Here is a 14345-nt window from a genome sequence, read left to right as displayed (position 1 = left end):
AATAAGTATGACTTATCACGAGCTTCACTCATCTACAAGGATTAAGGCTGTAAATGGGTTGGGTTGATCCATAATCTGACTCGACCCACCCCTGTTAGACTTGACCCAGATTTAAATTCGAGAATCCGCAAGGTCGGGTGAGGTCCTAAAACTAGACCCGTTTTATTTTCAGGTTGGATCTGAATTTACTGTATTTCGATCCGATCCGAACGACCCATATATAAAATATTAAAATATTATTATAAATAATAAATAAAGGCAGTTAGATGATGTAGATCAACCAGCCATAAAATATTATATCAACCAGCCATATAAAATTATATTAAATGTCTATTTGACTTCATGAGGTGGATCAGCCAGGGCATTTATGGCTTTCTTGGTGCCCATCATTTTAGGAGGGGTAGTTCTATATACACCCCCCCTATGGGTGGTTCTATATACACCCCCCATATTGCTCAGGACACCCCCAAAAATTAAAAAAAAATTAAATACTCTCTACACCCCCCCATTTGCTAAGGACACCCCTAAAAAATTAAAAATTCCTAAATTACCCCCCACCCCCTCACCTAAATTGCTCTCTACACCCCCCAAACCCCCCCCCCCCACCCCGCTCTTCCCCTCCAAAACACCTCGCCAACGCCCAAAACCCCCCCGTTCCCCCTTCTCCCTCTCGTCGCCGGCATTCTCCCGATCTCCGACCACCTCGCCGGCTTCTCCCGGAACCACCTCGTCGGCTTCTCCCGAAATTTTTTTTTTCACGGTTCGTGCTCCGTTCGGCACTGGATCGCCGAACAAAAGGCTTCTGTTCGGCTGAACAGTGCCGGACAGAAGCCTTCTGTTCGGCACTGTGCAGCCGAACAGATCTGTTCGGTTGAGGGTTGCCGAACAGAAGGCTTCTGTTCGGCACTGTTCAGCCGAACAGAAGCCTTTTGTTCGGCGATCCAGTGCCGAACGGAGCACGAACCGTGAAAAAAAAAAAATTTCGAAACAAGGTGGAACACGTACCTTTGCGGCCGATTCTTCGTCCCAAATCACTAGTTGCTTGTCCATGCTTCGAATGGGGCTTAAATCTCCTTCAAAGATCGCCTAAACGATGTAAATGGATCGAGGGGTTTAAGGGGGGTTTGAGGGGGGGTTTTTTTTTTCTTTTCAAAACGAAACGGAGGAGGAGGAAGGGGGGGTGTATGAGAAAATTTCAAGGGCAATATGGTAATTACACTAAAGGTTAGTTTGGGTATTTTTTTTTTGGTTTTTGGGGGGTGTCCTGAGCAATAGGGGGGGTGTATATAGAACCACCCCCCCCATTGCTCAGGACACCCCCAAAAACCAAAAAAAAAATACCCAAACTAACCTTTAGTGTAATTACCATATTGCCCTTGAAATTTTCTCATACACCCCCCCTTCCTCCTCCTCCGTTTCGTTTTGAAAAGAAAAAAAAAAAAACACCCCTCAAACCCCCCCTTAAACCCCTCCTCCCCCGTTCCCCCTTCTCCCTCTCGTCGCCGGCATTCTCCCGATCTCCGACCACCTCGCCGGCTTCTCCCGGAACCACCTCGCCGGCTTCTCCCGAAATTTTTTTTTTTCACGGTTCGTGCTCCGTTCGGCACTGGATCGCCGAACAAAAGGCTTCTGTTCGGCTGAACAGTGCCGAACAGAAGCCTTCTGTTCGGCAACCCTCAACCGAACAGATCTGTTCGGCTGCACAGTGCCGAACAGAAGGCTTCTGTCCGGCACTGTTCAGCCGAACAGAAGCTTTTTGTTCGGCGATCCAGTGCCGAACGGAGCACGAACCGTGAAAAAAAAAAATTTCGGGAGAAGCCGGCGAGGTGGTTCCGGAAGAAGCCGGCGAGGTGGTCGGAGATCGGGAGAATGCCGGCGACGAGAGGGAGAAGGGGGAACGGGGGGGGTTTTGGGCGTTGGCGAGGTGTTTTGGAGGGGAAGAGCGGGGTGGGGGGGGTTTGGGGGGTGTAGAGAGCAATTTAGGTGAGGGGGTGGGGAGGGTGGGGGGTAATTTAGGAATTTTTAATTTTTTAGGGGTGTCCTTAGCAAATGGGGGGTGTAGAGAGTATTTAATTTTTTTTTAATTTTTGGGGGGTGTCCTGAGCAATAGGGGGGGTGTATATAGAACCACCCTTTTAGGAGCTTTGGCTACCTCACTCCTATCAAAAAAAAAAAAAATCACCGAACTTGAGAGCCGGTACTAACCACCCCTCCAGTATTCCTCCATCCGACACGGAAGAGGAAGTAGCGGCGGAGAGAGAGAATGGAGGCAGTGTACTTGGTGGGTTCCATTGCCTCCACCACCGTGACCTCCTGCCTCCTCTCCCTCTCCCTCGCCGTCCGTTCCCTCCTCTTCCGCGCCCTCGCATCTCCCGCTCGCAACCCAGGCGGTAGCGAACCAAGTACAAACTGCGGCGGCGGCGGCGGCGGCGGCGGCGATGGAGACGTCCCCGCTGTCCGGCTCTACGAGGGGCGCGTGCGGCATGCGCGGAGGCGCCCCGTCCCCCATGAGTTCGAGTACCCCGTCCGCTACGCGCTCATCGACCTCGACCGCGCCCCACCCCAGCTCCGCCCCTCTCACCTCTCCGCCGATCGTGCCCGCGAGGTCGCCGCCACCAACGGGCCCGTGTAATACTCGAAAGCCCGTAACTTTCCTGTTCTTTTTCTTTCTCCGTTCCCCTATCTTTCATCAAAATCCAATCTTTTCTCTCTCTTTTTCAGTCTTCTCCTGACTATACCAGCGAGTGTGGGATACGAGCAGAACCCTCTCAGCGTTTATTACTGCTATGATGCCGCTGGAGAACAAGAACAAGAAGGAGATGTGTCTTCTTCTCGCCTCAGGATGTGCATCGCAGAGGTGGGTAATTTCGAATGCCGTCTTCCCCTTTTGTTTCGATTAGAGCAGCATAGTGTGAACAAAAAGTCATGAACTTGAGGGGGTCGACGACGATGGGTCTGTGACGGTTGATGGTTGCTGGCGGGATTTCAGGTGACGAACACGCCGTGGGGGGAGAGAGTGTTGTTTGTGTTCAACCCAGGCTCCGATTTGGTTGCTAAGCCCCTGCATGTCAGCCCATTCATGGTAAAGTCTTTCTAGCAACCATATTTTATTGATTAGTGAATATGTATATATATTTTCATATGACTTATGAAGTTCTAGTTTCTTTTCTGCTCTTATCTCCTGCAACAGCTCCTATTAGTGTTATTTTTGCTGTCGCACATCTTTACAGAGAATGGCAATGTGAAAGTGTATAGTAATGAAAATGAAAAGGTACTTTTCCTGAACAAGGCAATAAGATGATTAAGAACAGTTCATAATAATCGGCAATTTCTTTAATCTTTTTACTAGCCAATATGAAAGTTTATCATAGATAAGTTGTCAAACCATGTCTTACTCTGGTCTAGAGTTCTTATAAAAAAAACTTTTCCATTTCCTTGCAAATTACACCGATTAGACCCTTCAAATACCCCATCTAGATTCTATAAAAAGAGATGTCTGTTTCATGAAGTCCATTGTTGTCACACTGGGAGAAAAATTTTCGTTTCAGGATAACAACATTTACATGTTCCCTGTGAAGTCATAAGTATATAATAAATGTCGGACATAAAAATTCCATTTCATAGAGCACATTCTTGATATCAATACTCATTGCCTTTGCTTGAGATTGACCCCAGTTGAGATGCAGTCCAATATAGCAAAAGCTTGAACGTTTAATGGAACTTCGTCTTCTGGCTTTTTCTTCAACACTGACATATTGACACGTACTTTCCTTACGAAAATCTAATCAGAAACCATGCATTGCTTCTTGATTTTGGATCCTTTTCAACTCTTTCTTATTATCCAACTTATTGGGGACAAATTCATACTTTATAGGAAAGCAATTCAATTCTCTTAATCAAGATTTTCTTGAAATGGGCCTCCATCCATCTTCCCTTTCTTTGTGTATTCCAACCACTATAAATGTCAGCTTATTGAAGCTTTGTAAATATTTTTAGTTCCTTAAGTCCTAAGCCTCTTAGTTGCTCAAATCCTATGTTCCACTTTTTCATAATTTGCTTTTTAAGCATTCAATTAGCTGAAATTAACTAAAGATTGCTGGATATTGACACATGGTACACGATTCAAAAATCTAGATAAGTTGATTTAGAAAAGTAAGAACTAAGGACCTTCTGGAAAACAGATGAGAAAAGCTATCAACAGCTTCTTAAGTCCACCGGTTTTTTCTTTCCCACATTCCTAGCCTTCCAAATTCCCCAAAAAAAGCCCTAAATAACTGTTTGGGAACTCTTAGTGACCACAAATCTTCCGTAATAGACTTTTCTAATTCATTCATAATACTACGTGAAAGCCTTGTTGAAATTTAATATTTAACAGAACATATGCACTTAAAACTTTTTTTATTTAGATAATTTTGATGAAATAATTCTTTCTTTTTTCTTGTCTTTTATGAAATTTATGAAAACAAGAGTGTTAGTCATAAATGGGATGAGTAATATGACCAAACACCTGTATTACTTTAAATCCCTCAACTAAATCCTTATACCCCCTTATCAAACTCATGGAGCACCATGTCATAATGGTCAATATCAGTGGGAAATCAGACCTTCACATCTTTTGCTGCCAAAAGTTCCTTCTCATGACCCGTTTGTTAAACCAGTATGTTTAGATGTCAAATGCGAACTTATAAACAAAGCATCCAACTACTACCAGAACTCAGTTTCACATGCAGGCTTAGATGTACATTGCATAATCCTTAACGTTATTCACTTTCTAGAGATCTCAAATTGCTATTAGTTAAAAGGTATATCATATGCAGACAAACAAGATTGTAGAATGCTGCTAGATCAGCAGTGCCCTGCAGCATACAATTTTTATCTTGTGATCAAAATGCGCACCTTACTCATGAACTGTTGAAGGGGCAAATTTTGTGTGTTTCCTTATGGAATCTAACTTCATGGTTATTGACACTTGCATATTGGGAGGAGATGTCATGGGGAATAAACAATGTAGATATGATGAATTACGGTGCAAGAATGATCTTGTCAGAGGAATTTCTTGTGTATTTCTGATTTCAAAGATACCCTCTCAATTGAGAATGGATTGTTGTAATGTTACCTTAGCAGCTTATTTTTGGATTCTTTTCATATTTCCATCACTTTGTTAGGATTACCATAGTTACTTCCTCTTGTCAGTGACTAAGCATTCAGAAGATTAAGTTATTGTGTGGAACTTTGCTAAAACTGCTGTGGAAGATAGGGAGCATCGGCTCTTGCAATAATCTGGTGTGGCACGAGGTGTATAAGTGAGGAATCATGAGGTTTATGAAAATATAGACAGGACAGTGGTCGTGTATACTTCTATGTTGCTTCTGATGTCATCTTTTGGAAGAAACTTATGGGGACTGGATCATCACGCTGTTTTCTTTCTAATGGTGGGCCTAAGTAGTTGTTATTCTTGCAAGCTTCTTTCTTGGTTTCTTATGTGCCTCTCTGTTAGATATCTCGTACTTTCTGTTTAGAAGAGTATGCCCTCTTATCTCCTTGGTGATGGAACAACAGCAAGCTCATAGTTAGAACAGTATGCCTTCTTATCTACTTGGTGATGGAACAGCAACAAGCTCATATGCCTCCTGTTTGTACTCTTATTATACTTTGACCTTATAATTCTCTTTTGCTCTTGGTAAGTATGCATGGGAAAATTTTATGCTTCAAACAACAGTAGTTGTGTGTCTGAGGCTGTGAGCCTCTAATGTGTGCATATTGCTGGCTCCATGCAACTGTTGGATTCTTGTCATGATGCAGCATGGTTTCCATCTATACATTAGGGTTGAAGTTATGATTGGCAAAGAGGGACTGTCTGCTTCACCGAAGAACTGCTTTCTATATTGCTACTACAGCTCTTCTAGTAATTTGTCAAAGAAGCCATAAGGTGTATCAGTGGTTTTCAGTTCCGATCCATGCTAATGCGACAATGATATAATGGATCAATGATGTAGCTGAGAGCACGTCTAAGAAAATCTATGGAAAGAATATGTAAGTTTATGGAGTGAGGAGATATACTAAATATGAGATTGCTTCTAAAATTTAAGATGTTGGAAAAAGCTTTTTTTTTCTTGTTTTTCCTTTTTTGTTTCTTTTTTTTTTTTGGTACATAAGTGGATCAACAATTAGCTTGTAGATATTATTTCTTGTTTATGTCAGTGAGAATGTTGAAACGTTGAATCTGTTCTTGCAGCCTAATGATTTCTTTTCTTTTTTGAGTATCAGAAAATAAATTGATACTGTATATTGCAAATTGAATTTCATTTACTTTCTGACATTAAGTAGTTTGTATTCAATGGTAAATGTAACTGCAAAATCAAAAGTCAAATCTACTTTATATCGCTGTGCAAAATAGAAACGATTTCACAAAATGTTATTGAAAAAGAAGGCTAAGTGAATATATTGGGATGTGCTGGTAAGAGGGCAAATTTGAACAATATTCAGAAAGGACTTTAATTAAAGTGTGATTTATTTTCCTATTATCAATACTGACTTAATAAAATTCACCAAAGAACTCCAAAACCAATAATTCACCAAAGAACTCCAAAACCAATATCAATTGAAGTGATAATAAATTTGGGAAAATGTTTAAGATGGAATATTAAAAACAGTTGAAGTTGAATAGAAATTAATGTGACTGATGTCTGCTTGCTTGGTGCTCAAGCCTTGAGTAATTGAAATTCTCATGTTATCATACGACCAATATCTATGTACAGCTTTTTTAGCTTTATTTTGGACTGTTAACTAGGATCTTATTCCTAGCTTTCTTCAACAAGCATGTCCTTGACCATCGACCTAGATACTCTTTGAAGTTTGAATTGATGCCAGTTGTGGCTAAGGTAACTTTAGGGAAGAGATGGGTTTGCATCAAAACCTAAAAGGTGAACTTGTGGAGAGGGAGACCTAAGATTCGCCGTCTTGGTATTGGTGCCACACTAGCACGGTGTTGGTACGGTACGATATGAAATTTTTTTGGCGTACTAAGTGTCGGTACGCTACCTGTATCGGGTACCGGTATTGAACCGGTATAGTACGGTACATCTCGTACCGTCTGGTTCGGGCCGGCACGACGTATCTTGAGGAGACCTGATTTTAGCTTATACATTAATGCAATGGGGAAACAACTTCCTCTAGGTCAAAGCAAGAATCTACAGAAAGAGGTAAGAGGGCAAGTTTTAATATAGGAGAAAGTGTCCATCTTTAAAACACAAATTACGATACAACTCCTTTTATTTGTAAACACGAGGCTTATGAAGTGGAAGGTTGAAGTGGCACCGTATTGATGACTATCTTACGATGACCTAATCAGTAAATATCTTTGATTCCTATGTACTTGTTTCTTGAGCTCTCATTGCTTGTGTCATTGTTATCATTAACATGTTTCTGCTCATTAGCTTTCTTTTACATTTTCTCTTTAACTTGTTTTCTTAATTATAATTGTTTTGGAACCAAATGCAGGATATGCTGGGAAATTGGAGTATGCATGCTGATGCACCTGGAGAGGATCTTTCCATTGCAATCTCAGTTGAACACCCCACACTTGGAAACTATTTCACTGCTACTTTGCATGCCAAGCAAGTCTACTCTTCATCTAGTTCACTAAACTTGGCAACATTTTTCTGGATGATGCCCCATAAGGTTGCAATCTGGATATACTGGCAGGTAATTACGAATATATACTATTGCTTCCATGACTAACACTATTGCTAAAAATTATTGTTTAAAATATAGTATGCCGTACCGGCCCAAACCGGATGGTACGGGACATACCGAGTGTCGGTATGTAAAAAAAATTCTGTACCGTACCGTACCGACATTATGCTAGTGTGGCGTCGGTACAGGGTTCGGTATTGAGATGATGAACTTTAGTTTAAAGCACTTATCATGCACCTAAAAGTTTTTTCAGCTATTCATATGAGTATGTCTCTTCTTTTTTTTTTTTCAAAAATGAGTACATCTAAATAGCATGTTTCAGTTAGGGCCTACCGGTGAATCTTGCCGGAGTTCACTCCTTGCTATTGTTATACTTAGATGAAAATACATTATTTCACGATGGTGGGGACTTATCATCTGATTTAAGGTGAAATTTCAGTTTGAAAAGTTGCATTATAGTTTAAAAATTCAACATGGGAGTTTGAATTGTGTTAATAGATTATCAATCTAATAGTAATGTTCCTATTGCTTAGAATTTCGTGTGGGCTAACTTTACTACCTCATCAAACTAGGCCAGTTTTGGCCATTTTAATTTTCATGAGATGATATGATGTAAAAAGCTGATGCGCGAAGATTTAGTCTCTACTTTGCAATCAGATTTTGAAAATGACTCGTCGGTTTTGAAAATAAATTGAGATGTGGGGATCCTTAAGTTACTTTGACCAAAGAAGGGTAACTCTTGTTTTGATGCATCTTCCTTTTTCCAAGCACTCTAATATACTGTTGCTCTCAAGCAGGAGAGAGAATAAAATTATAATTTATTCATTCTTTAATTAAATTGATGTTTGTCGATAGTGTCCTTTTTAAAACACAGACTGGTTGTATGTAACTTTCCACAAACTACTTATGTTACTCTGACCTTCTGGCTTAGTCTAAGGTACCGTTGCCTGACAGTTAAACATGAGTATTTGTGTCTCTTGGACAGCGGTCATTGCAAAGCTCTTATATACTAGAAGGATCTGATGCCTAGACATGCAGCTGCACTTGACACATATTTGCATCCATGTAATGTATCACCCTACATCTGGGCAACCCGTTCTCACCTATCTAAAACTCCATCCCTTTTTTGTTACCAATTGAGAAACTTGATTACAGGAGTTACTGACATAGACTTATCATTAAGTGCAAGGAAAATGAATTAAGTCGAAACATTTAGTCTGCACTCTGCAGTGATTATGTTACGAGAAAGTGAGAGAAAATAAATCGCGGGAATAATAAAATCGTGGTCATAGGAACCATTTATCTCTGAAAGTAGATTTTCTCATGCAGATTTCTGTTGGTTATGTAGAGGCCCATTTTATATTCAGTTTCTAATGAAGTGCAGGTGTATGCACGCATTCTGTTGCTCATCCCCCAAGGTGTTTTGAACTCATTGAGCATTTTCCTAAAGTGAGGATTCAAAATCACTTTGGCATGGGTAATTGATGCAAGAATAGTTGGGGATGGCTTGCAAGGTATGGGAGGACCTTAGGTCTAATTTTATTGCTCACTGTTCAGAACCTATGGTGGATAACAGTGATAATTATTTAATATCAAGGACAAACATAAGGCCAACAAAATACACCCTGGGGTTTTGGTGGTGGCAAGAATGGGAGGAATAGAATTCTCAAGAGTTTTGAGCTAAATAAGTTGATTCATGGTAGCTTTTAAGCACAAGTTAGTAGATATGGAGAACATATAATAGTCTAAAGAAAATAAAATAGATAGAAGAGGGATTGAGGAAAGAAAGAGAAAAGAAGAAAATAAGAGAGAGAGAGAGAGAGGAGAATGGTCAACCTGGCCTGAACTTCTTTGTTTGATTTCTCAAAAATAAACCATGTGACCTTATTTTTCATCTGGCTCTAGTAGGTCCTTCTATTGACTCCATACAATTAAACTAGCAGGACCAACCCTTTCTCTTCCTTATAACTCCAGTTAAGATTCAAAGAAAAGGAATCTAAGCTATATACTACCAACCACTTTTGACCCAACTTGGACTCATGAAAACACAAAAGAGGTCACTTTTTAGCGTTCAACTTTCTTCATTGGTAAAATCAAATGGCAAGCCCATAATATGAAGTCGTTTAACTCTAAAATCAAACTCCGTACAAGATTGAATAGATTAAACGTCAAAAAGGACTCACAACTGTGAGCTTCTATTGATGATCCATCCTCCAAACGACATCTGATAATAGCACTTTGCCATTAAGTGGCCTTGAAGTATACTCCTGTATGAATCATCCATTCTAGCAAAAAAAAAAAAAGGTATACTCTTGTATTATTCACTTCCAATATGCAGATTTCATGCTTGAGATCTTATTAATGTCTCCCTGAAACTTGATCATCATTGATAGGGAAGGAGCTAGGATTCAACCATTGAAATAAAAATTCTATCAAGAGCCCTCTATAATGCATCATATAGAGGGTCCTCCAAAATATGTCATGTCATCTAGTTTCACAATCTCAAAGCATATTAGAAAAGCCCAAATGGAAAGTAATGGAGAGAAAGAGGGGGGACCAAGCGATGACTCAGTCTTCCTCTCCTTCCTCCCATGACTTAGCCCTCACTTCTTGTTATCCCATGGAAGAAAGAGGTTTAAACTTACCTTTCTTTTCATCGCCATCGATGCTTTCACCACCTCCACGCTCCTCTTTGCCCTTCCTTGCCCTTCTTTGTCTGATTTAGGTCTCACACCCCTCGGTATTGGGGTCCCGTATCAAATCCCACTCTCCCACCGCCGCCCGTGACGGTGAAATCCGAAGTCCCTTACGATGGGCATTGCAGCCTCCATTGTTATCAGTGGAACCTTGGATGAAAGAAAATTCTCTCAACCTAATACACCCAGTCTCAACAGCTCCTAAAACCCCTTCTTCGCCGCCCGACCTATGATACCACCTCGTGCTCCTAGGAGAAGCCCTGCATCAGGTGCTTTGCTGCCTCCAATAGTTGAGCTGTGAAGGGGTAGGCGAGACAGCGGGGCTAGAGGAGGGAGTGGTAAGCGGTGCTGATGGTGGGGATAGGTGGTGATTGGGAATGAGTAGGACAGCCACAGAGAGGATAGCCATGGAGAAGGCGGCGAGGAGGGAGTGGAAACAGGGGTGCATGAATCAAGGCATGTGGAGAAAATGAGGAAAGGTGGGTAATCTCTCAGAATAGAGAGCTCTCCCATGTTAGTTTCTGTTTGGCTTATTAAAAGGTTGTAAAATTAGTTGATGTGGCATATTATGGATAACCCTCTATATGATGCATTATGGAGGGTCTTCTTTAGTATTTTTGTTCCAACCACCGGGGGTCCCAAGCTACTTGAAGCCTAATTCTACAATAGGGATCTTGGAGATGTCATTTATGTTAGATTATATCTTAATCTACAATTTAGATTTGAAAAAAAATATTTACTACATTGGACAAAAATAAAAAGATTTTTTGAACAACATTAACTTGTGATGGTCTTAATCTGGCATTCAGAAAAAAAGATGATTAGATAAATGATTAGCAAGTATTTTTTTTAACAAATACAACTTAAGAGTAAATAAATTCTTGGTACCAATCTTTTCTTATCCAAATGTAGTACATAATTTTCAAAAAACAAAAGAAATAAATGATGCAGTTGTATCAGGGAGCCGCTCGCCTATGTCCTTGAGTTGATAATCTCATGATTTAGTGAATGATAAAGAGTATATTCTAATGCAATCTGTGGCTGGTGTGAGACTCGATATGTTAATACCTGCAAATTGTCAAATAAGGAGAGTTCAAAATGGATAAAAGGCATAGATGTTGAGTTTGCTCTTTCCCAGGATCGTGATGAGATTAGGTTAAGATTAGAAAGAGTCCATTCCGTTAATAACTTTTTAAAATATTGTGATTGGACTCATAAGCATGGAAATGGGGTTATGGAGAGAGGTGCAAAATTATGGTAGAAAGTAACATGTGAGGCAATCAATCACAGTTGTGAAATTCGTTACACATGCTTCTTGCATAGCTCTTTGTTGTTCTGATTTTTCCTTCAAGAAGTGGGACAGTTCATTGCTTGCAAGGATCTTGATTACAGTACTTCAGTTGTGGCATTTTTGCCTGATGAAGCCTCAATCACAGGCTCTTCACATGGGAAGCTTCAATTAAGGGCTTTTACTGCAGTTTTTTAGCTTCTTCATCTTCGTTACATTTAATCTACAGTTTGGCTTCAAGGAGCTTTCAACACCTAGTGTTATTGTAGTTGCTTCAACACTGGTCTTTAGAGCAGCTATTGAAGAATTCATGGATGTTATCTCAGCCTTCATGTTTCCATATCTGCCTTTTCATATTTCAGATCGTCTTGTAATTAGTTTTTGCTCCTCCTGTAGTCTTGAGCAAAATCCTCAAAATGACTGATGAGTTTAAGCTGACGCCATGTTTAAGAGAGAGGACAAATTGATGTAAGAAGAAAGAAAGGAAGAAAGAGGGGAAAGAAGGTTGACGATTTAACCAGAAGTTTGGTTATGATACCATTAACTACTTGGCAGAAGACCAGGAATATGTTGTAGATAAATGCAACGAAGAAAGTTTGAAACATGATGACTGCGAAAACTCAACGTAGTTAAAGAAATGTTAATGTGCACATGTTTGCCAAAGAATGAAGGAAACTTTTATTAACTAATCTACAGTAATATCTAAAAAATTGATAAGATATCAGAAGATTATGTGATTTGGTCAGAGATGAAGAATGCTCACTTATCATTACATAAAATCTTAAATTATTTCCATGAATACCATAGTATCATGCAAATATTAGTTGCCTATAACCAAAGTTCGTCGAATTGGTACCGAGACTCGTATTGGTCGGCGACCGGTACGGTTCGGTACCGGTTTGAATCGGATGGAACCGTCCGGCTCTGTCCGGTTCCGGTTGGTTCTGGCCACATCCAATCAGATTTTGGCCTCTAGGGGGTCGGAACCATTTTCCATTGGAGAATCGACCCTGTAGGCGACCGGGTCGGCTCGGTTCGGGCTGAACCGGCTGGTACGGCTCGGTTCGGCAATCTTGCCTATAACTGCTTCCATGATGACCATTTTTTAAATATAAAAATAACATATTATGATCCAAGTAGAATTGCTTGGGATGATAAGTTATAAGCAACAAAAACTAAGTCAATGGAAGATACGAAAGAACTTTGTTTCACTTTTTCAGATCGGAATTCCAGTATTTGGAGAAAAGGGAAACATGTTCTGTCTAACTTATGCTCAGGAATCTGCATATTATTCTACCACTAAAGCAGAGGAGAATCTTATTTGTCTCCACGCCCTTGGGTCCATTTTAGGGATATGTCTATCATTTTTCAACAAAAAAGGACATCTGTCCTTGTGGGTTTTGTAAATCTTTCTTTGCAAAGTTAATCCATGTTTTCCAAAGTTTTTTGCTCTAATTATTGACCTGGCCAAACAAATGAATGCATCTTGGTTCATTATGCTTCTTTAGAAGATCTAGAAGATCATTCTGGCATTGATCGAACACCATGCACCTAGAAGTTTATGCATCAAATCTTTCATGGAAGCAAGGTGGCTGCAACTTTTGACTCCTTCGGCATTACTGAAACCTGTTTTATGGTTATCTACTTAGATCAAGTGTTCTCATTTCTCTTTTGTGCATTTCTTTAGGCCCTCAAACTTTGGTGGAAAAATGTCCCTTTCTTGCAACATCCCAAGTACATAAATCCTATGTACAGAGATGATGCTCTAATACGGGATCAGGAGCTCCGCTGCTGTCCCAGCATTGGAGGGAGCAAGAACCATTCAATTCATACAAGCGATGAAGACAATAAATATAGATGGCGTGTATTCAGTTGGTCTTCATGATGCCAGCTTATCTCTGTATCGCCAGCTCATTTGTTTGTGCTGACTATATTATGTTTTTTCATGTACATCTTCCACAAATTGCAGGGATATCCTTGTCTGAAACTCCTCGCATCTGACTGTCCCATGTATCTAGTGAAACAATGGTGGTTGTAACGGACACCTGGTTTTGACTCCACAAAACCTATGGTGCCTTTCAACCCTTTTTTTTTATAGGAACAAGAAAATTGTGTATACGTTGATTGTTGCTTACAAATCACATGCGACATTGTATATTATGGAGGCCGGTAAACCAGTCTTTCAGTTTATCTGTTTTGATTTTGGCCATCCTATTTGTAGATTTTTTTAATTTTTTTTTCAGTTAGTAATGTATTAGGTAACTCTTGTATTACTTGTGTGCTGAAGCAAATAAACAATCATGAAATTCTCTTCAGTCTTGTTTTCTCATTTCTATTGATGATTGACTGAAGCAAAAAAAATCCATTCCTCATTGAGCATCTGGGCATTTGGGTTTTGAATTTTTAATGCTCATAACTTGCTGCATTCCTGGACTCTTCTTGGATATTCTGAGTATCTTGTATGAGTTCAATTTCCAACTCTGTCCAGGTGCCAGAACGAGAAAGCAATCTTCTTCAAAAGGTAGGGTAAACGGGATGATGCCAGATTGCCAACCTCTGTGTGAATGTTGAATCTTTAATGCTCATCAGTTATTGCATTTTCAAAAGAGCACTTCTGTTCCTCCAAAAAAACAGCACTGCTCTCTCTCTCTCTGTATGTATGTATG

General features: G+C 40.1%; 1 protein-coding gene across 2 annotated transcripts; it reads left to right on the top strand.

The window, feature by feature from the left end:
• Nucleotides 1-359: 359 nt before the first annotated feature.
• LOC113462627 (DUF1365 family protein) lies at nt 360-13994 on the top strand. 2 transcript variants are annotated; one of them, XM_089928967.1, is made up of 6 exons: nt 360-400; nt 2143-2628; nt 2722-2857; nt 2990-3082; nt 7501-7704; nt 13367-13994. In XM_089928967.1, the coding sequence occupies exons 2-6, from the start codon at nt 2264-2266 to the stop codon at nt 13562-13564; spliced, it is 996 nt and encodes a 331-aa protein (XP_089785093.1). In that variant the 5' UTR covers nt 360-400; nt 2143-2263; the 3' UTR covers nt 13565-13994. The 2 variants fall into 2 exon arrangements, with proteins under 2 accessions (XP_089785093.1, XP_038970470.3); XM_039114542.3 differs by lacking the exon at nt 360-400 and having other exon boundaries at nt 2134-2628.
• Nucleotides 13995-14345: the final 351 nt, after the last annotated feature.

The sequence above is a fragment of the Phoenix dactylifera genome, chromosome 1 (genome assembly GCF_051530095.1).
Source record: "Phoenix dactylifera cultivar Ajwa chromosome 1, Ajwa_hap1_PhDact_Kaust_v1.1, whole genome shotgun sequence".
Lineage (NCBI taxonomy): Eukaryota > Viridiplantae > Streptophyta > Magnoliopsida > Arecales > Arecaceae > Phoenix > Phoenix dactylifera.
This window is presented reverse-complemented; position numbering and strand designations above follow the sequence as displayed.

Bases quoted from the DNA above. Each gene is read 5' to 3' on its own strand.
- LOC113462627 (XM_089928967.1), top strand. From the start codon at position 2,264: ATGGAGGCAGTGTACTTGGTGGGTTCCATTGCCTCCACCACCGTGACC. The intron at 3,083-7,500 runs GTAAAGTCTTTC...AACCAAATGCAG, and splicing joins TGCATGTCAGCCCATTCATG to GATATGCTGGGAAATTGGAG. The intron at 7,705-13,366 runs GTAATTACGAAT...GCATTTCTTTAG, and splicing joins CAATCTGGATATACTGGCAG to GCCCTCAAACTTTGGTGGAA.